General features: G+C 32.8%; 1 protein-coding gene across 1 annotated transcript; it reads left to right on the top strand.

Moving 5' to 3' along the window:
* LOC109325644 (pyruvate kinase isozyme A, chloroplastic-like) lies at nt 10325–17794 on the top strand. The gene is made up of 6 exons (XM_019558124.1): nt 10325–10964; nt 12286–12376; nt 12518–12711; nt 14932–15053; nt 16201–16679; nt 17132–17794. The coding sequence occupies exons 1-6, from the start codon at nt 10467–10469 to the stop codon at nt 17431–17433; spliced, it is 1686 nt and encodes a 561-aa protein (XP_019413669.1). The 5' UTR covers nt 10325–10466; the 3' UTR covers nt 17434–17794.

Here is a 23168-nt window from a genome sequence, read left to right as displayed (position 1 = left end):
TATATGTTTTATGTTTTGCTTTGGATATTATATACAGTTTTTTATGCATAATAAAGTTGATGGTTTATTGTTTCATTTTGAAATTGTACATTGTAACAATTGTGTTGCAATTAAAGACTTTGGATCGATCTCACTAAAGAATAAAGCAGGACCAGTTGGAAATAGACATGTTTGAGATCACATTGCATGAAATTTCCATGTCACTCATCCATATTTGATCTATGTCATAAAAGAGATGACATAGGTACGAGCTTATCACAATAAGCTTTTAGCCCTTCATGTACCATAGCTCTATTCCAAATTATTCTAATTATATTTTGGCTACTGTCTACATTAACATTTTGTCCCTGGAAAACACATAAATTTCTCATGTTTCATAATGCATAAGTAGTTGCAGCTATATCAATCTTCAATAGATTGTTAGAAATTATAAATTTCTAATTAAGGTGAGCATCATATATTTGATACAATGATATCAGCTATTTATTCCGGGGTTACATTATAAGTGATCTAATTACTGACACCCCTTAGATTTCTAAAAGCTAATAACAAATATGGTCAGGTTAACCCATAGGGGATAATGAGAACCCTATAAGTTAACACATCAGGAAGGTTATGGTCCCCAATACACCAAATCAAATTTAGTTTTCTTCTCTCCCCATCAGAGTGAAAACACAAGTTCCAAGAGGAATCAGTGATTTGGTTGAGGAAGGCCATCACACCACATCTCTTTAAGAAACGTAGATCAAAGGAGCACATCCAGGAACATGGATTCAGGTATGACACTGCACCCTTTGATTCATAAATATGTGTGAGTATCATTAAATTCAAGATCCTAGGATTGGTATTTCGCCAATCATAAGGAATATCCAACATAGATTGCTTCACATGGTCTTTCTCTGTGTGTATTTCTCAATCGATGTTATCTCATTTTTCCATTCTCCATGCCTTTGATTAATATTCATCCACTTGAACATGAAAAAAAGTGGTCTTGTGATTTCAGATTGTCGCAAAATACACATTTTCCATCTGTTTCAATACCAAATTTTTCCAGTCTATCTTTTGTAGGCAATCTGTATTGGCAAACAAGTCATGAAGTAAAGAGAGATCTAGGTCTTGCATTATTACCATAGAAAAGTTTCCTCCAACTTACCTGTTGTTTCTACCCCCTGAGGTCTTGGTACATTTTTGTAGTATTAAAATTGCCTGTGAAATTGGCCTCTGTCCAGGTCGAGCTAGCCATGATTGTTTCTCTGAGTTTGAGTAGAAATTTTATGAACGAAGAGTATGTGGAGCTAGCCATGGTTGCCCTTAAATATTTGGAATAGGAGAAATGAGAATATGGTTGAGTGATGGGTGTTAGATAAGTTTTTAAGTGTTGAAAGTGTATATATTTTAAGAGAGTATTTTTATGCATTTGCATACATTAATCAAACAATCATATCTAATAATTATTGATTTTTCAAAAAAAATATAAATAAATAATTCATTATATATTAAGTATATATAATTTTTTATACCGAAAATTCATATATATTACACTCATTTTTTAAATTCCTAGAAAATAAATTTAAACTAAAAATTCCAAGTGTAGGTAGAGCAAAACACCCGACCGTTTATGTTAATTTCTATTTTATAACTTAAAATCATTTTTTAATAACATATATTCATAAATGTTATAGATGGATTTTTATTATCAATCTGAACTTAATGATATCAAAATAGTCAGTTTTGATTGACATTTGAAAGACTTGTGAGAAAAAACTAATCGATGAGACTAAAATTAAACAAAATATTACACGTCCAAATCAAAAAATAACTTAAATGATTAACTTAGTAATTTTGCTTATGTAATTTTGTCACAAAATACCGATATAGAATTTTAATGCTTGGTAACTTTTATACTAAAAAATGTAATATTATAACATTTATCTATTAAATAAATATTTTAATATAATCGTTATTTCATTTTTATAAAATAACATTACTCAAAAATTACATTTTTATCAAAATAATCAAATTATATGTAAAAATATTTAAATTGATCCTGGTTAAAAAAATTAAATACAGTCATAATTTAATTGTTCAATGGTGTTGTTGCAACAATCTATTTCTCTTTCTAACAATTAATTGAACTTAGATTTGGAAGCATCCAATACTAAAAAAAGATTGGCCTTCTAGTATGGTTAATAATAGCAATATGCCTTAACAACTAAGTTGATAATAGCTATTTGTCACTTATTCCAGGACATTTCTTAAGGTAGTTGTTTGAGCTTCGAAGAAAATTCTCTACATTGCATGTAGGATTGTTGGTAGTTGATACTAGTTAGGAGAATGATGGATTTTGGTGATGATCACTCATTCTTTACTATTTGGTTTGACGAATGAATTTATACATTTTCAAATGGGGACATAGACATTAATTGTTGATAAGTGTCGTTTCACACTTTAGGTGCCTTTTTAACTTAAATTATTCATACTTATACATTTTTAATCACTAAATGTGTATAAATTGACTTAGTATGCAATTAGCAAAGTCACACTCATGAATGTTTTAATTGTAGGTCAACTAGCTGGAAAAGGGCTATGAAGAGCTTGAAAATGTGCAAAACATCTCGTTAGCGAGAATGAAGACCTCACTCAGAGAGAAGGAAAGACTCGCTCATTGAGCATAAAGTATTGGGAAATTCAGAATCAATTTCTCTCATCTGTATGATGTAAAATGAGATCTTGCGAAAGTGACAAGTGAATACAGAAATTAGAGAATAGTAGAAGAATAACACCAATAATTTTTAACGTAGAAAAACCTCTTCAATGTGAGAAAGAAACAACCACGAGACCTAGTCCAGAAAATATCTTCATTGTAGAAAGTAAGATTACAATATTTGACTCTCTCTTACTAAGAGAATAACACTTAATCTGACCTGAAAGGATGAAAATATAAACTCTCTCTAGTATCTCACTAGGAATACAAGTCTCACACTAAGTGAATATAAGCTCTTTCACTTTCTCTCTATGTTGCTTTCTCATTTTCTTGTTCATTTCTTCCTCACAAGTCTCCTTTATATAGTGAAGGGGAGGAAAGCTTCATCATAAAGACATGATGGAGAATTAAATTGTTGTCATACTTTCAAGATACCTTGAATATTGTTACTACAACTTTCTAAGTTAGACTTCAAAGTTCTCAAGAGTCAATGAATAATTTCAAGACCTTGGAATAGCCATCATTGAACGTACTCAATGGTTCATCTACAAAGATTCATTGGACTTGCTTCCACTTCAATTAGGAAGAATTCTCAACAAATCCCCCCCCCCTCTTGAATTAATTGATGGGTATCACTAGTCATGCACCTCTCCAACAATTTGTTAGTTTCTTGAGTGAAATTGTCTTGGTTGTCATGTCGAACCAGTTGTCATTTGTATGAATTTTCTCTAGCTACAACTTACCATCCTCCAAAGCATTTCGTATCCAATGATAACGATAATCAATGTGCTTTTCCGAGAGTGAAACATAGGATTCTTAGCTAGGTGAATTGCACTTTGGTTGTCATAGTGCAAAACATATCTATCTTGAACATGACCTAGCTCATGCAAGATGTTTTTCATATATTTTATCTCCTTGCCAGCTTCAGATGCTGCAATATACTTTGCTTCAGTTGTTGATAGTGCAACACATCTTTGTAACTTGGATTGTCAAGATACAACTTCCCCTGCAAAGGTAGTTAGATAACTTGATGCAGATTTTCTTGAATCTATATCTCCAGCCATATCAGCATCTGTGTATCCTACTAACATAAGATCTTCATTACCAAAACATAAACATCTTTTGTTAGTTCCCCTCAGATATCTCAATATCCACTTTACTGCTTTGTAATGCTCTTTACTGGGATTGGACAAGAACCGACTCACAACTCCAACTACATGGACAATATCTGGTTTTATACAAATCATGACTTACATTAAGCTTCCTACCACAGAGGAATAAGGCATCCTGCTCATTTCTTTCTTTTCTTCATCACTAGTTGGACATTGCATTGTTGTTAACTTGAAATATCCAGCAAGTGGAACACTAACAGACTTTGCCTTATCCATGCTGAATCTCTTGAGAACTTTCTCAATGTACTTCTCTTGTGATAGCCATAACAACTTCCTAAAACGATCTCTGATTATCCTTATTACAAGGATCTATTTTTCAGATCCCAAGTCTTTCATAGCAAAAGACTTGCTCAAAACATTCTTCAAACTAGCAATTTTTGTCTTATCATGCCCAATGATTAACATATCATCAATAGGGATGACAATATGGGTTTGACCAGATGGGCCAGTCCGTTTGGAATGACATTTTTAGTAGGTCGGTCTGGAGATTTGAGCCCTTTTAACAATAAAGGTCGGGTCAAGCCAACCCATATTTTTGTGGGCCAAAGGCAAAACCGGATGAGGCCGGACTGTCCCGTATTGCCACCCCTACATTTTTTAAGTTGATATTAGAAATGCTATATATTATATGGTGATGATGATGTAATTTAACTTTACTGGTTTATGTAATTTAATTCCGAAGAGTAAAAGATTTAGTGTAATAATTCAATTCTATCTTTTCCTTTTTTACTTCTAGAGTTCTAATTGTTGTGATGTACTCATGTTAGAACTGGATTACCTTGCATTTTATATTCCATTTATCTTATATTCTGCATGGTATCTAAGTAAATATGCATTGTTTGTTACCTATAGATGACCTACTTTTTTTTTCCTTTTTAAAGTTTTAGGTTGTGGTAATATTCTTATTAGCCCTCCCTCCCGGCACACAGTTTATCTTATACTCTATATTGAATCATTTTATCTTTTGTAGTATCTAATGTTTAAAACTTAGGAGTTATAAGCTTTATTGTGAACTAGGAGTCTAAAAGTTTAAGATTATGTTGACTTATTGTTTAGAACTTACAAGTTTTAAACTAAGAGGATATGTTATTGTTAGATTATGGATTTTGGTTTGTGATTTTTTGTTTTAAAAGACATTTATGAGGCGTGATGATTATTTATTTTTGAAATTGTGATTAAGTTGATTATAAATGTGTGCTTAAAAAAAAATGGGTCAGCTTGCCGACTTGCTAGCCCTGTCAAATATGGGTTGCACTGACATTTTGAGCCTTTTTAGCAATAAGGTTCGGGTCGGGCCATCCCATATTTTGGGTGGGCCAAAGACGGGTCGGGTTGGCCCGTATTGCCACCTCTAATCATCAACATATAATAGGAGGTTAATAAAGTTTCCATCTTCGTACCTTTTGATAAATACACAATGATCACCAGTTGTCTTCTTGAAACTGTATTTCAAACTTCTTGTACCACTGTCTGATGCTTGCTTCAGACCATATAAACTCTTATTCAGACGACACACTAAGTGTTCCTTGTCTGGTTCTACATAACCTTCTGGTTGCTCCGTATAGATTTCTTATTTGATGTCTCCATGTAAGAAAGTTGTTTTGACATCAAGTTATTCAATTTCGAAGTCTAGGCTAGCTACTAGACTGAATGCTACTCTTATGGAGGAATACTTCACGACTCGTTAGAATATCTCATGAAAATCAAATCTTTTTTCTGATTGCCTCCTTTCACAACAATATGAGCTTTATACCATGGTCTTGAGCTTCCTTCTTCAACTTTAAGCCTATAAACCCATTTGTTTTTCAAGGCTTTTCTTCCTTTTGGCAAATCCACAAGATCATAAGTGTGGTTCTCATGTAATGAGTTCATCTCATTTTCTATGGCTTTACTCCATTATTCTTTATCAGTTGTCTACAAAGCTTCTGAGAAGTCTCGAGGTTACTATTATATGTCAATATGATATAATATTTTTCAGGATACTTTGAAGAATGTATTCTGCCTTTTCCGGAGCGCCTCAGTTCAACTTTCATATGATGCCCTACTAGCTCGGGTTCTTGATGGATTTGTGTGTCTACCACCACTTCATCATGATCTGACTCTTCATTAATCTGGTCAAGTTCTGTGTGAGCATGATCTGCTTGTTGGTCTATCTGTTCTAGATCTATCTGATGATCAGGATCTGTGACGTTGAGGAATCTCTCTCCATGAATAATGTGAACTTTAGACTTGCAATGGTTTTTCTTTTGAACATATTTGATCGTATGATCCTCAAAGAAAACAATAAGTTCATTATAAAAACAATTTTGGAATTAAAACTTTTAGATTTGATCTCTTTTATAATTAACAAATATAATTTCCAAATCAAATATATTCATGCATATATTAAAATATATAGAGTATAACTTGTGTATATATTTGATCAAACCATAACTATCCATAAAACATATATACATATATTCATAGAGGGGGAACATGTAACAATAATGCTTAGATATATATAGGTCTAAATGTAGATATAGTGGCATTCAGTGTTGCAAATGTTATATGAATAAATACTATTCTTGTTATATTTGCACTGTTATTCAAAGCCAAAGGATAAATCAACCAAATACATATGCAATGTTATATGCATAAGAGAGAAAACAAAAAGTGCAAGCAGTGAAACTTTAATGCAACAATGCACAGGTACATGATTCCAATAATGTGGGCAATGGAACTTGAGGTAATGTATATACATTTAAAATTTAGAGAGTGAATTCAACAGAACATGTGCGGCAAATAGTGAATTCAACACCATTAAGATGGAGCATAAATGATCAATTCAGATATTCCCCGTTTTCATAACATTACAGTGAAAGTAGGAAAAAATCCTCAAATTAAAATTAAGGTTCATACAAAAATTGGAGGAGAATCATAAAATTTAGAACATACGCTCTAATACCATTTGTTAGACTAGACTGCAACCGGGGAACCTGCAACCGCCAGGGAGTTTCATTATTAATGAGGTATGGGAAGAGTAGAGAATCATAAGTGATACATCACATCTTGTACCAAACCTTAAGGCATTAGGTCTATGAGTCCACCCACTTACATACTCTTTAACTCATCTACTTTTTCACAATGTGAGACATCTTACTTGAATACACTAAACAGATAGAGCACCAATATTTGATCTAATTTGAACTAAATGAGACAAAAAATGGAGGAAATCTAAAAGAGAAAAGTGAGTCGATGTCGAATGTATAGAAGGGATCAATTCTATTGTTGATATCTATGATATTGACTTCCGATAGTTCTCAACCAAACTTGACAAGGATTTATTGTCATAAACAATGTTCAAACTAATGAACACATGTCATATAATTAAAAAAATATTAAATATTTTTTCTGTTTTTCTTTCCTCTTATTAATTTGCGACACACTTTAATACATCATATTCTTATCCAACCAACCTATATAAAGGTTATAGGTTAGATAAGTAATATGAGATGAACAGTGTAATGAGAAATGTACTAAAACACATTATGTGTACTAAAATATAAGTGTATTTGGCGACATCTGGTGCTAAACAATATAATCAAATTTTAATTAATTTCACACTATTACATACTGTCATTCCTAAAATACCCTTTCATTCACTTTGAGTTGTTATTCCCAATGTATTTAAAACTATTTAACCTTAAAACAAGTTTGGGGGCTTTTACGTGGGAAGAGATTATTCACAAACTTTCTTATATAACATCACAAAAGACAATTTAGGTAATGCAATTTGTTTGTAAGATGAGATTAAGAAAATAAGATTAGGTTAACTAATATTCCAGATCAACTTGTGTGGTAACAATTTCTTTTTATTTATGAGAAAAATATTACAATGTATGAATATTTACGTTATCGCTCATTATCCACTATTTGTATTTAATTTTCATTGATGTTAAATATAATTAATACAAATAAATGATGAATAATGTAGTGACTATATATAAATCTTTATATCAACAATGTACAGATATTACACTCTTTATTTAATTATGAAGAGAGTGTAAAATTATTCATGATAAAACTATGCAATAACTAAAGGAATTTGTTCTTTAATCAATTAGTGATATAACTGTTTGGTTTGATTCGGATTTCAGGGAAATTCATCAACCAAATAGAAAGACATGATTCAATTTGGTTTGACCAATTTATAAACCAAATAGAAGGACATGATTCAATTTGGTTTGACCAATTCATGAATCAAACCTACCATGAATGGTTCAGTCCGGTTCCACAGTTTGCTTGTTTTTTAAAAAAATATTTCTTACAGAACTTGAAACTAAATTTCATAAGGCACTGTTTGTCCATTTGAACTAACATTTTAGCTAAAAAAAAACTAACAAACATACTCAAAAATTTAAAACATAATTCATATGCATAACACAAATCATATTAAAAAATTGACAAAAAACTAGTACAATCAAAATGAGGAAATAATGTTCAAATGCCAACATGATAATATATTCTTACTTCTCATATTATATTGCCTAAAATAAGAAATGGCAGACCATTTACATAACATCTCAATGGCACTACATTGGAGATCTTTTATGATGATACATATATTTTAGGGAAGAAAGTAACAAATTTTAAAGAGTTAATTTAAAGTTTGCAGATATCCATAATAGAAACGTTTTTTTAGGAAAATTATCAAGATTTTATGCTAATAAAAAGGAACTTTTAATTATTATATATTTGGTATACTATTGATTATAAAGTACAGTGATTATTAATGTTCTAAATATGCTAAATATTTTCATTCAAGTTTTCTAATATTAGAATTTCAAATCAGTAATTATTCGTGAAGAGTAAATATAAAATATGTAACATATTAAATCAATCATGCCTACTTTTTTTAGGAAGTAAGAAAACTCATGAACATATTTATTCGATAAAAATTAACATTTATAATTTCTCACATAAACAAAATCACACAAATAAGAAATAACATGCAATCACAATTATGAAAATAAATTTAATTTTTTATAATGACATGACAACAACAAAATCAACTTTCATATAATGTAATAATAATAAGATCAATACATTTAGGAGTAAATGTTCATTTCAGTCCCTAATTTGACCCAAAAATTAAAAACCTAAAATGGTTTCAAAAAATTTTAACTATGAATCAAATTAGTACTTTTTAGCATGTTTTATAATACTTGACATAGACAAATTTGACCCATAGTTAAAAAATTTGGGTACTGTTTTAAGTTATTCAATTTTTAAGAGACAAAGTTGATAAGGTCAAAAAACATAAGGCACTAAAATAACATTTACTATATATTTAAAGGAGTCAAGTTGCAAATATGAAAAATAATTGAATCAATATGAGATTTCCTTTACTCCTTTACTTATATTATATAATGGAAATATTTTTAAACGACAAAATTTAGGTGTAGTACTTTAGGTGCCGGTGGTATAGGTATCATATAATCGGATGACATGTAGACTTTTTTTACTCTATATACAAGGCTTATGACTCTCCTTATTCTCTCTTTGATTTTTTTCTCAAAATTGTGAACTCCGAACTCCTTCACCTAAATGCTTCCATATACTCTCACCATGGACATCTTTCCATATGTATATACTCCCATTTTTCGGTGTTTTTTCTTTCATAAGGCATTAGGTTTTCCAAATTTAATTGGATTTTTTATACATAATTAACGAGATAACAAATGATATATTGTTACAGGATTTTAGCCTTTCTTCTTTCATATGTTTGATTATCCGCTAAAGTAAAACTGGAAAATATGGCGGACAAAGAATTACCCCTCGGTCCCTTTCTTTCATTGTTTTTTTTAATTCAATGTGGATCCTTTATTTCATTTCTTTGTCTTTTGTTCATTTTCCCCTATATGTGTTATTACTATATTTTAAATTTGAGAGAAAATGAGAGAATATACATTTGGGAAAGATGTCCATGGTGAGTGCATATGGGAAACATTCAAGTGAAGGAGTTGACAATTTTGAGTAAATAATTAAAGAGATAATGAGTAAAGTTATAAGCATGATTTATAAAATAAAAAAATCCACATATCATTCTCTAATAAATTACCTGTACTAGTAGCTCCTAAGATACTGTACCTAAGTTTTATCTTTTTAAATGTGGTTTAATTCGAGCTGTTTTTAAATCTACATAAATGTAAATCAAGCTAATTTTAGACTGCTCCATCATAGGCAAACCAAATCATTATTTTTTAGTTTGGCTCAATCTCATCGATTTTAAAGTTTATACTAGAACTACTTAGATCTTTATCAATAATAGACAATTCATTGAATTAAAGCAATAAAAAATAATAGATATTAAAATATTAAATGTGCCCACCCTTTTTCTCAACAATTTACCATTTCAACAATGCCAATGTAAATGTAAATCATCATCATCATATTCTATCTTCCCATAAACCTTTGTCTCACATCACAATCCTATTTGTTGAGCGACAACTTCAAGTCCCTTTCTCTCACACCCCTCTTGTTCTCTCCGCCGCCACCATTCTCATTCTCTCCGCCGCCACCACCACCGTCGCCGAAACTCCATCACCACCATGTCACAATCTCTCCAACTCCTCACCCCAAATCCCACTTTCTCCTTCATCCACCACCCAACTCCAAAACCCACCTTCCATTCATACTCCCCCATCATCTCAAAATCCAACCTTTCTCTCCGCTCCCAAAACCACCCATCACCGTCACATTCCGCCGTCGCCTCCGCCGCCACGGACTTAACCTCCATCGAGGTTGACGCGGTCACTGAAACGGAGCTGAAGGAAAATGGGTTCCGCAGCACGAGGAGAACGAAGTTGGTATGCACCATTGGACCAGTAACGTGTGGGTTCGAACAACTTGAGGCACTTGCGGTTGGAGGAATGAACGTGGCTAGAATCAATATGTGTCATGGAACGAGGGAATGGCATAAGATGGTGATTGAACGTGTTCGGAGGCTTAACCATGAGAAGGGTTATGCTGTGGCTGTTATGATGGATACTGAAGGTAGCGAGATTCATATGGGTGATCTTGGTGGTGTTTCTTCTGCAAAAGCTGAGGTAATATTGTAATGTTTTTTTTCTTCTTTTCTTTCTTTTTTTTTGTGTTGAAAATCTTTGTTATTGTTACTTACATTGGTTAATGATGATTTAATTCCGAGAAAAATGTCATATTCATGTTTAATCATCATTGACTCTTCAAAAAAGTAGTCTTGACTCATGATGTAGTGATTGTGTATATATCTTTACACTTAGTGCATATATATTATCCTCTTTAATTATTGGTCAGTTAATACTGGAATTCTTTGTTGGTAGAAAAAGAGCTTCAATTTAGTCCATGAGATGTGAAAGATGATGAAAAATCAATTTGGCACTTAAAATCTCAAATATCAGTCAAATTTATCCTTTTCGGGATAAATTTTAGGGGCACATGTGTCTCTGTCATGGACTAATTTGATTGACATTTGATATTCTAAAGGACTAAATTTGAAGAAAAAAAAAATCATTTTTGAGGAACTAGACTAGAGGATTTTTTTTATGCCTGGAGGAGATTGGGTATTTACTTGTTACATTGACATTGTAAATCAATGGGTTAACAGTTAACATGCCGCTACAGCTAAGGGGGAAATATAAGTACTTTATACCCTACACCTACACATAACAAAAAGGGACTGCTCATTGCATGAGGTTTCCACTTAGTGGGGTGGGGTAAAGTGTAATCAACCACTTAGTGAGTGGCTGAAAAGTGCAGAACGTGTAAAGAGGGGAAGAAGTGGCCCTGCTGCGGCTGGCTCTTCCGTTTTTACTGAAGCAGCTAACATATTTTGTAAAAGGGAGGGAAGGGGAGGGTTAAATTGCTTATAAAGCCATGCCAGGTATTAGTAAAATGAACTTTTTCCTCAAAATCCGGGTTCTACTAACAGACATGTTGGAGTGGGTACTGACCCGCGATTTGGGGCACGAAATCACCGCTATCGACCCGTGATCGGCATGATGGCCAGCCGCACTGCTAATCTCCATTTCGTCGCATGGAAGGGCCGGAAACCTCTGAGGTGCAACTGGCCTACCGCTATCACATTTGACTTACTATCCAGATTTCATGATATAGATACTTAAGTTGTTTTCTACTCTTTCATTTGTTTATTGATATTGATTTTTATTTAATTTTTAAATTCTAGATATTTGATCAACAATAGTATGAGTGTATCATGCACAGATGTTTAATTGTGATAAGGTGTTCAGAAGAAAATTAAGAAACAAATTGATGACAACAGTCTCGGTCATTAAATGAAAGGATCCATGTGGTTGATTAAATTGAATGGTTGATTTGTATGGATTTCAAGATTAATAATTTTTGTGAGCTTGGAATACTCTATTGTAGGATGGTGAGATCTGGACTTTCAGTGTTAGAGCCTTTGATTCGACTCTTCCAGAGCACACCATCAATGTAAATTATGAGGGTTTTGCTGAAGGTTAACATTTCTGAATAATCTGATGAAGAAATTTTTGTTTCTCATGAGCCGTTATGTTTTACGCCCTTAGTTTTTCTTATTTGTTAACTTTTTATGATATTTGTTTTTAATTACTTTGAACTGAAATTTAATATACCACAGATGTCAAAGTTGGGGATGAGCTTTTGTTGGATGGAGGAATGGTTAGGTTTGAGGTGATTGAAAAAATAGGCCCAGATGTTAAGTGTCGTTGTACTGATCCTGGGTTATTGCTGCCAAGAGCCAATCTTACTTTCTGGAGGAACGGGAGTGTTGTACGAGAAAAGAATTCCATGCTCCCTACAATCTCTTCAAAGGTTGTCAATGCATTTTCCTTTTCATCATTACTTATTTTGCGTCAGTTTATTGTTAACTTTTCTGGTAGGGAAAATAAAAATTATATGATATAGGGAGTCTAACCCCTATTTTTGTGATAATGTTTTTTGCAAAATGCCTTCAGAAAATATGCCAATCCTTACTAATGCTGTGATATTATTGTCCAAGGTCACTTTTGAAAGACATGGCCAAAACATCAAATATTAGCAAAGTAAGCATAGTATCGGATGTGTGAAGTAAGCATAGTAGAGTTTTTCTAATGAAAAGATGGAAGCTTATTGCATATAACTATCGGATGTGTGAAGGGTCAACTTTGAGGTGAAAATTCTTGCTTAGAGGTGAAAATTGGGAACCATATACACCATAAGTCACACAGTTTAAGTTAGGGATGATAATGAAAACTGAACCTTTGGGTACCCACCCCCAACTCGAATTTAACGGGTTAAACCCGTTGTTATTGGGTTCGGGTTTTACCCGATGTTAATTTTCGGATTCGGGTTGGGCACATGTGGTATCCTACCCGAACCAATCACAATTAATAAATTAATATTTTAATATATATTGTTTTAAGTTCTAACCCTAATTTTGTGCCAAAGTTAGAAACAGAAGTTGGGACTTGGGAACGGTAAAGAGAAGTTGGGATTTGCATGTTCAATGTTGGTTTCAACCAACATTCTTTTTCTGCACCCCTCTATTGCTTCACAATTATTTTGTAAATGATTTATTATCTTCAACCCATTTAAGAAACCAAAATAAGATAGTTTGAATTGGAAAATTAAGAAGACAACTTTTTATTTGTTTAGCCAGCTACTGCTTCATTTATTGGCTTTGATTTTGTTTTATAAATTATTTGCCTTTAGCCAGCTACTGTTTGAATTATTTCGGGTACCCCGTCGGGGATGGTAGTATTAATTTTAACCCCGCAGAGTTCGGGTTTGGGTTTTGGACTTCGGGGTTGGGTATCTTGCGTCTCCATCACACAATATAACAGAGAAATAAGGGAGATGTAAATCATAGGATTCAAACGAGCTATAGATAAACGAAGGAGTGTTATGGGTGTTATTTGTAGTAAAAAACACCATTCAAGGATGAGGGAAATTTTGTTGCACAACTATATGTTGTACATGAATGTGGGATGGTGAAAGGCCAACATGAGAATAAACTCAGTCTAGCAGAGATGAGAATGTTGAGTTGGATGAGTAAATATACTGACAAAATAGGATTCAGAGTGATTGTGTTAAAGAAAATTGGGTAATAACTATTGTAGAAAAAATGATAGAATCTCATCTTAGATGCTTTTGGCATGGTAAAGAACACATGTAGAAGTCTACTGGAAAGTTATATCAGATAGAGGGTAGCCCAATCACTAGATGTACAGGAAGAGCAAGAAAAACTATAGTAGAGACCATTAAGAAGGACTTAATTGTAAACGGTTTGTCTTTAGACATGATTTATGTTATATTGCTTGATCCATGTAGCCGGTCCCAACTAGTCGGAAAAGGCTTGGATGCTTTTGGTATGGTAATTTGTGCAGTGGTCCCTTGCTTTCTTTTTTGTTTCCCTTTCTTAACTGAAAGCACTTTGCTATATTAATATTACCTTTTTGGATAGTTGACCAAAATATTCAGCTTTCTCAAATTATGTATTAAAAGAGTATTTTTGAATTATTACAGTAGTGGGTTTAATCTTCATCAAGTGCCAATGTACTCTATCCGTGATTCATATCATCTGTTTAGAAAATTGTTAAAAGCTGTCTACACTGATGTCGAATCAAATTAAACTGCAGTTTTGGTCACATTACTGTTTTTGTGTGTGTAATTGTTCCGATTTCAAAATTGTCTATTCTATTGCACTACCAATTTCCATCTACAAGCTGACAGGCTATCTCCATGGGTAAACCACCAGTGGCATAGGCCACTTCCATATGGAAATCAACAGTTAAACCGGCAATTTTACAATTATGCGGTGATGCTCTCCTCATAATATTACATTTTCCTATCAAGAGCAGGGCAGACACCTCATGTCTACACTGAATTATAAAGTTACATCATCTATTCAATTTTTGAGTTTTGTGCTTGAACTATGTATGTTTAGACTTCAGATTGTTGATGATTTTGTACTATATTTCCTATGTTCAGAAAATTGCCCATACTAATTGAGTTACCTTTTTTATCGTTCTCAATCTGATTTTCTATATCCAGGACTGGTTAGACATTGATTTTGGTATTTCTGAGGGTGTTGATTTCATTGCTATTTCGTTTGTCAAGACTGCTGAAGTTATTAATCATCTTAGAAGCTATATTGATGCACGATCTCCTAATAGGTATGTGCTGCCATCTTTATATTATTTTTAGTGTTATGATTGTTTCACTATTGACAAGCAGCACTCCTCTTTTGTATTGCGACTCATCTGTTATGCATCTTAGTTCTACATCACCTTTTTATTTTATTTTAAAATCTTTGAGTAGGAGTGATTTTATTATATCCTATATTTTTTTATAAATGGAGAGAGAGCCTCGGCGCAATGGTAAGGTTGTTTGCTTGTGACCTGGAGGCCATGGGATCAAATTCTGGAAACTATGTCTTTGCTTGCGAGGGTAAGACTGCATACATCTTTCATCCCTAGACCCCTCTAGGTCGGAGTCTCGTGCATTGGCTTGCCCTATATTTTTTTCTAAATTGAAAGACCATGAACGTAGGCTCATTATTTTTCTGTAGGCTAATCCTATTGATATTTTTCTGTCTCTTTTATGGGGATTTTTTGAATCAATCATGTAGGGATTACTTTATCCTCATATACTTGAATTTGAGTAACATTAGTGGAACCATGATTCAACTGGAGTTGAATCTTGTAGGTTAGTTGGCAGCTTCGAGAACTCATGAGAACCTCTGATGGAAACTGAGATTTTTTTACAGTTGGAATAAAATATCACATTACTTTGAACTAATTAACTGCAGGAGAGCAACCAAAGAGATAAAGGAATATGTATGAACCATTAGGTATAGAAGAAAGCTAAACAGAACAGAAAGGAGCATTGATGTTTCTTTCTCTAATAGCACTATTGACGGTAACATGAGATTGCTTCATCACTGTTTGATAAACAATTATCTCTACTTTGATGGAACTAATATTTAAGGCTTGATGCAAGAAACTTAAAACAGTTAAACTACTACTCCTTGATATGCTGCCAAACCAAGGCAACTAAAAGTACAAGAGTATTATGATTTTGAATTATCAATAAAATGTTTGTATGATACTCGGATAGCATAAAAGCATATTCTTTTTGCCTGTAGTTATTGTAAATGAGCATAAAGTATAAGCTTCTGAACTCACCAGTGTCAATTACATGCACTTTTCATTGTTTTTACTGTCTATTTTATGCTGTTATCAAATTGGCTTTGTTTCATTTTTTTAGTGTATGCTACAATGCTAATAATGAAGACCATGGTAATGTGTTGTGGTGATGCAGTGACATTGCTCTCATTGCAAAGATAGAAAGTATTGACTCAGTGAAAAACTTGGAGGAGATCATTCAAGTATCTGATGGAGCTATGGTAGCAAGAGGAGACTTAGGTGCTCAGATTCCTTTAGAACAGGTTCCGGCTACCCAAGAGAGGATTGTTCAACTTTGCAGGCAGCTGAATAAGCCTGTTATTGTTGCCTCTCAGCTTCTCGAGTCAATGATTGAATATCCTACACCTACAAGAGCTGAAGTAGCAGATGTTTCTGAAGCAGTCAGACAACGAGCTGATGCATTGATGCTTTCAGGTGAGTCAGCCATGGGCCAATTCCCCGAGAAGTCCCTAACTGTCTTAAGGAGTGTGAGTTTGAGAATTGAAAGGTGGTGGAGGGAACAGAAACGATATGAAACTATTGCACACCCTTCAATTGGGACATCTCATTCAGAAAATATATCTGAAGAGATCTGCAATTCAGCTGCAAAGATGGGTAAGCAGACATCAAATCTCGAATTTCTGCTTGCTTGTTAATTTTTCCTTGTTTTGTTCGTACGTTTTCTATGGTTTACACCATTGTTGTTTTCTTCTTATTTTGACAAAGATTTATAACTTATCTATTTCATTTGAATTCTAGCATCAGCATATGTATGCTTTACCAATTGGTGGATGTTTATTTATCATGATAATAATGCCTAAAACAAGATACATGCTTAAGGAAATTTATGATTAGAGAAACTTATATGTTTCATTGTCTTTGCATTAATAATTTTACATTGTTGTCTTTTGCTGAGTTTCTTTCAATAACTTAAATGAGGTTTGCTGTGTTCTTGGCACACTGATTGATGAGGGTATTGAGTTCAAATTTTTCATTTTTGAAAACACTACTACCATGATTAATTACTGGTTACTCACACCTGGTTTTCTGACTTCTAAATTCTGCAGCGAATATTTTAGAGGTGGACGCTCTTTTTGTCTTCACAAAGACAGGGCACATGGCATCTCTGCTATCACGTTGCCGTCCTGACTGCCCAATCTTTGCTTTTACTACCACACCATCTGTGCGTAGGCGTCTGAACCTCCAGTGGGGTCTTATACCATTTCGACTGAGCTTCTCTGATGATATGGAGACAAATCTCAATAAAACCTTTTCGTTGCTTAAGGCGAGAAATTTGATCAAATCCGGGGATCTAGTCATCGCTGTCTCGGATATGTTGCAGTCAATTCAAGTTATGAATGTTCCTTGAGAACATGTCTCATTTTAGCTGCAAAGTAGTAGTTCCAGGTTACATCATAATAATCCCTGGTTCAAAATTTAGAATCTGAAAGTTTAGTCTTTGCATCCATGTTTGGATTGATACTTCAAAATGTGCAATTGAAATTTGTGTTGGATTTTATATGTTTATGCCTTCTATATTGCAGTGCACACCACCATTTTTAAGCCTTATCTATACTTCTTTTGTTGGGTATGAGGAAACAGTGCAAAATTTGCCTTTGAGGCACATGTAGTCTCTGTTTCCATTTTCTATCAGTTGAATGAAACTTTAGTGTGGGTATTTTGTTATATTGTAACATTGAATTAGTTTTCTATACCTGTATTGAGCAAAATGTGAAATTTCAATGAATGTTCTGCAATATAACATATAGGGCCTCATAGATATGTGTATGCATGCTCAAATTTTTCTCTCTCTTGTTACCACTTGAATAGAGAATTTAGGCAGTTTAAGATGCTTCAACTGTGATGGTGTTAGCAATTGATGAACATGCATTAGAGGGTGATTTTTGAAAACGTTCTTGATGGTAAATGGTATGTTACAAAGTCAACAATCAATGTAAAACTTTGTTTTCTATGACATGGATCAACGATTTGGTAATACTAATGTTAGGTTGTTGCCCATATGCAATGTATCGTTTGGGTACATTGTGAAAGGAATAAGGATCATTGCATTGCTGTATGGATATAGGGAAAAATAAGGGTTCATGTATTTGTTTGAATGAGTGTGGGTAAAGAACCTGGTTCTTCACTCTAGGATATGAATCAGAACGCGAAATAGAGCCACTCTTATAAGCAAATCAATGAAAATAGTAGACACATGATTAGAAGGATCAAATTTTATGTACATATAGGAAACTAAGTGGATCAGGGAAAGACAAGAGAATTAGATTCTTCACGTTTTAAGTGTGGTACACCAAGAAGATAAGATTGAGAAATGAGATGAGTATAATTGTTGATAAAGAATTGAAGAAGAATATGGTGAATGGAAAAAGAGTAGGATATATGATCATAACCTTAAAGTGTATAGTGAAGGCATACATGTTTAATGTGATTAATGCTTAAACACCTCATATAGGGTTGGAGGAATATCACAATAATGTTTTTGGAAGACATGGTCTAGATAATACTTTAGAAAAGATTTTCCTATGGGATCTTAATGAACATGAAGGGAGTGACACTATAGGATTTGAAGGTTTCCATTGGGGTTATGGCAAGGGGAAATAGGGAAGGTAAGATTAACAAAATTGACCATTGTGCATAACTTACTCATACCGGTCCAATGATCATATTATAATGGTTGTTCACCAACTCCAAACTGCAAATTGAATCATTCTCTTAGTTTAATGGTTGCTTTCACAATACTCCTCCTGATCGGTGAAACATAAGGCTTACTTCAAGCATACATCATGTACGAATCCTCTAGATACTTCTCTTTCAGGACCTTGCACGATATTCAGCAATCTATCTCATTGCAAACACACTCTTGCAGCCATGTACTCTATATAATATAGAACTATAGATTGGTAAGAAAGTGATTACAAACTTAGCAAGACAAAGCTGTTGACTTCTATGTACCCATGCGCTTATGGAAAATTGTGTGACATAACTATTATGTTGTTGTTATGTGGGGGATGAATAAGAGAATAGGAAAAATTCTGAAGTTTTTCACCTTTAACATAAATTGTTAAGATTTCAAAATCTGTATTCAAAATTATATAATGGATGATAGGTTTAATATAATGCTTTGTTGCTCGAAATTTTATATAAATGTGCGTTAAATTAATTGCAAAAGTAAAGTTATTTTAACATCATTTCATTTCAAAATAATATTTGTAATGAAATTTATGATAACTAAAAATAAAATAAAAAACTATTTTAATATGTGATATTTGCAAAAAATGTATGCATTGATAATTTATGAATTTTATATGCTTTACTGTATCATTTACCATCCGTTTAATTATTATTGACTTCAAAAATAATAATACAAATGAATGGTGAATGATGTGTTGTAAATATTTACGGTGACAATACCAAGTTATTAAACTCATTATTATTTATTATATTTTTTATATGCCAAATCAATACATATTCTATGCATAACAAAAGCAACACAAGTAGACTGCATGGTACAAATACAAATATTATTAGTATATTCACCTATAAGATATTGATCTAATAGTGTAAAACTGTTAGATCATTACTAGGGATGGCAACATGCATGGGTAGTAGCTACCCGCTATCCGTTTCAAAATAGGAGAGCATTACCTATATCCACCCATGCCCGTACGGATACATGCATACGGGTTCTTCGTGGGAAGTTCTTGGTATTCGCGGGTTTCCTATATTATAAATGAATTTCTATCTTCCTACTTCTATTATGTTTCAAATGAGATGAAACTTAATTATTTTTGTACATTTTGATTGAACATTTGGCAAAAATGTTAAATCTATTGGTGTTTTCTATTTGTGTGATTTGTTGTTCTAATTTCCTTAACAAAAAGTATATATTTTCTTTGCAAGACATGTGTGTTTCTACACATTTAATATTGTTTGTAGGGTGTTTCACCACCAAATTTAATAAAAGATGTATACTAAGGTAAAAAAATGTAAACAAAGTAAAAGGAAAAGATGTACATAGTGTAATGAATGTTAGGATATTGTAGTTTTTATTTTAATTAAAGATAATATAATAATTTTATAAATAACGGGCACCCGCGGACACGAGTACAATAATACTCATACCTCCGTATGTATTATGGATATTTTTAAAACTTGCAAGTACCAGTTTGTGACTGTGCATGTATGGGTTTTACCTTCGGGTGCCCACATGTACTTTTTTTTGTCACCTTATTCATTACCTATAGGGTGATGGAGTACTCTTGGACCCAAAAAAATTATTCACCAATTTGGATGGTAAAAACAAAAAATTAATAAAAGTAATTTCAAAATGATTTTGCATTTTTAAACATTATTTATTGAAATAGACATAATTTACATAAGAAGTGGTTAAATTGTATTAGTCAGTAATTAAATTAAGATTAATTTTTTTTGCAATTAGTAAATACTTGAATAGACAAGTGACAGTAAAGTTCTGTGAATTGTTTTCTTATATGATTAAACCCTCATAGCTTTTTTGTTATCTTTTTTGCTTGAAACACTCATAGCTTTTTGTTATCTTTTTGCTTGAAATACTCATAGGTTTTTGTTATCTTTTTTTTGCTTGAATATACCCCCTTTTGTTAGTCATAGCAGTGATAATGTTCAATATTTAAGTGAAAGATAAAAAAGGACACGAATAGATTTATCTTGATTTACTCAAATTTAGGCTACGTCCAGTCTATAGAAGCACAAGATTATACTATAACTAATTATTTATAGATTTAATAAGTTAACAAAGTATCTCCATACACGTCAGTGTTATTTTCAACCTAACATCTTCATAATCCTCATCGCAACCATTATTTTCAACCTAGTTTTTCTAGGCTCAAACAAGTAGATAAGACCTCTCTAGAAAGGTGATTGCTAAAATACGAACTCTAAGTTAGTTCGTTTGGGTGCGAACTAGGATATGACTATTAGATTGAAGCATTTGGCGACCGGATACCGTTTCTACAAATATATGATTTCAAAGCTAGAAGTCGTGATCCTTGAAACCGACTTCTACATGTGGAGTTTAAAATCTGAAGTCGGGAAAGAGATCAATGATCAACTTCTGTAGGTCAAATTTGAAGTCGGGGAATTGATGAACGACTTCTGAACAAGAAGTGTCGAAGTCGATAAACAATGCAACAATTCCTGGCCGTGTACTACAAATTTATGGAAGTCGGGAAACACAACCACGATTTCTGACCGTGTAGTACAAATATCTGAAATCAGACTGTACTTTAACGACTTCAGGTTGAAAACATTTTAAAGAGTGTGAAACCAAAAATGAATGTGATGAAGAGGCATTTTAAAGAGTGTGTTTGAGAAACTATAAAATAGTGTATCTTTTTAGTGACTCGATCAATCTGCTTCATATTTGTGAAGGTAAGTTATTTTTTCTTCTTATTTAGTAATTTTATGATTATTGATTTTATTATTTAGTTATTTTTCTTCTTATTTCTTTTTATTAGATGAAAGAAGATATGAATTACTATAGTAAAAACTTCTGTAATGAGGTAAAAATATATTTGAAATTGTTCATGGAAATGATTTTTTTTCTTTATTCATTTATTTATCTATTTATCGTTATTCATGTACATGATTTAATTTTTTTATTTTAGGTTGTATGATGTTAGTGATGATGAAAATATAAATGAGATAGATGAATTGGATTTTCAAGAAATTGATTTTGGGTTATTAAATGAAGATGAAGTTACGAAGTTTAGGTTTTTAAGTAATGATATGGGATACAAAGTTTATAGGATATATGGTATGAAGAAAGAATTTGGCATAAGAAAATATCATACCTGTCGAGATAAGGATGGTGAAATATTATGGCAATCATTTATTTGAAATAGAGAAGGATTTAGGGAGAAGAAAGATGATTTGATCCGAAAGAGGACACCTAGAAAAGAGACAAGATGCAGTTGTTTAACAAGAATGAAGATTCATGTTGACAAAGAAAAATGAGGTTGGTATGTGAGTTATTTTTCTTATGAACATAGCCATGAAGTGGTTGGTGAACATTATGGTTGGATAATAGCCTCTAACCGAAGAATGACAGAGACGACAATCATTTATTTGAGATAGAGAAGGATTAGGGAGAAGAAAGATGATTTGATCCGAAAGAGGACACCTAGAAAAGAGACAAGATGCAGTTGTTTAACAAGAATGAAGATTCATGTTGACAAAGAAAAATGAGGTTGGTATGTGAGTTATTTTTCTTATGAACATAGCCATGAAGTGGTTGGTGAACATTATGGTGGAATAATAGCCTCTAACCGAAGAATGACAGAGACAGATATTGCTCAAATGAACAATATGAGAGAAGTGGGCATTGGAACTGGAAATTTTTTTGGTTCATTTGCTGGTCAATGTGGGGGTTATCGATATATTGGGTTTTCGAAGAAAGACATGTACAATCAAATCCAGAAGCAGAGACGAATCAGAAATGGCAATGTCGAATCTGCATTACAATACTTGAAGGAGCAATCGAAATCAGATTGCGCAATGTATTGGAGGCATACTGTAGACGAAGAAGATAAGTTGCAACAATTATTATGGGCTGATGGATGTAGCATTTTCTGAAAGTGTGCATGTCAAGATGAACACTGTGGAAAGCTCTCTTTATATGTCATGGTTTTGATGAGGACAACTTGTGCTAATAAGAGCTTGAAGATCACCATCAAATCAACATGCTTAAGTCTTTGATTGGTACTAGGCTTAGACTAGAAACTAGTTTAAGTTGAGTCTAAGGCTTAGGTCACCTAATACATATCTCATATGCATAAATCTTTTAAAATCATTTCATCTTTGAGATATGTCATTCATAATATGTTCATGCATCACATAAATACATGTATATGTGCATTCTAGGCATAAACTAAGTGTTAAACATGTATGAATTAAGTGCATAACGTATTTGAGTTTTTGTATTTAAAAATACATATGAAAATATGCTGTTAATCGATTAAGGCATACGTTAATCGATTAACCTAACTGTTTGAAAAGTTGTTGAAACTGAAAAGCTTGGAAAACAGAATCAGTTACGTTTTTGAA

Source organism: Lupinus angustifolius, chromosome LG13, assembly GCF_001865875.1.
Source record: "Lupinus angustifolius cultivar Tanjil chromosome LG13, LupAngTanjil_v1.0, whole genome shotgun sequence".
In the NCBI taxonomy this organism is placed as follows: Eukaryota; Viridiplantae; Streptophyta; class Magnoliopsida; order Fabales; family Fabaceae; genus Lupinus; species Lupinus angustifolius.
Note: the sequence above shows the minus strand (reverse complement) of the source record. Positions and strands in the feature narration are given on the sequence as shown.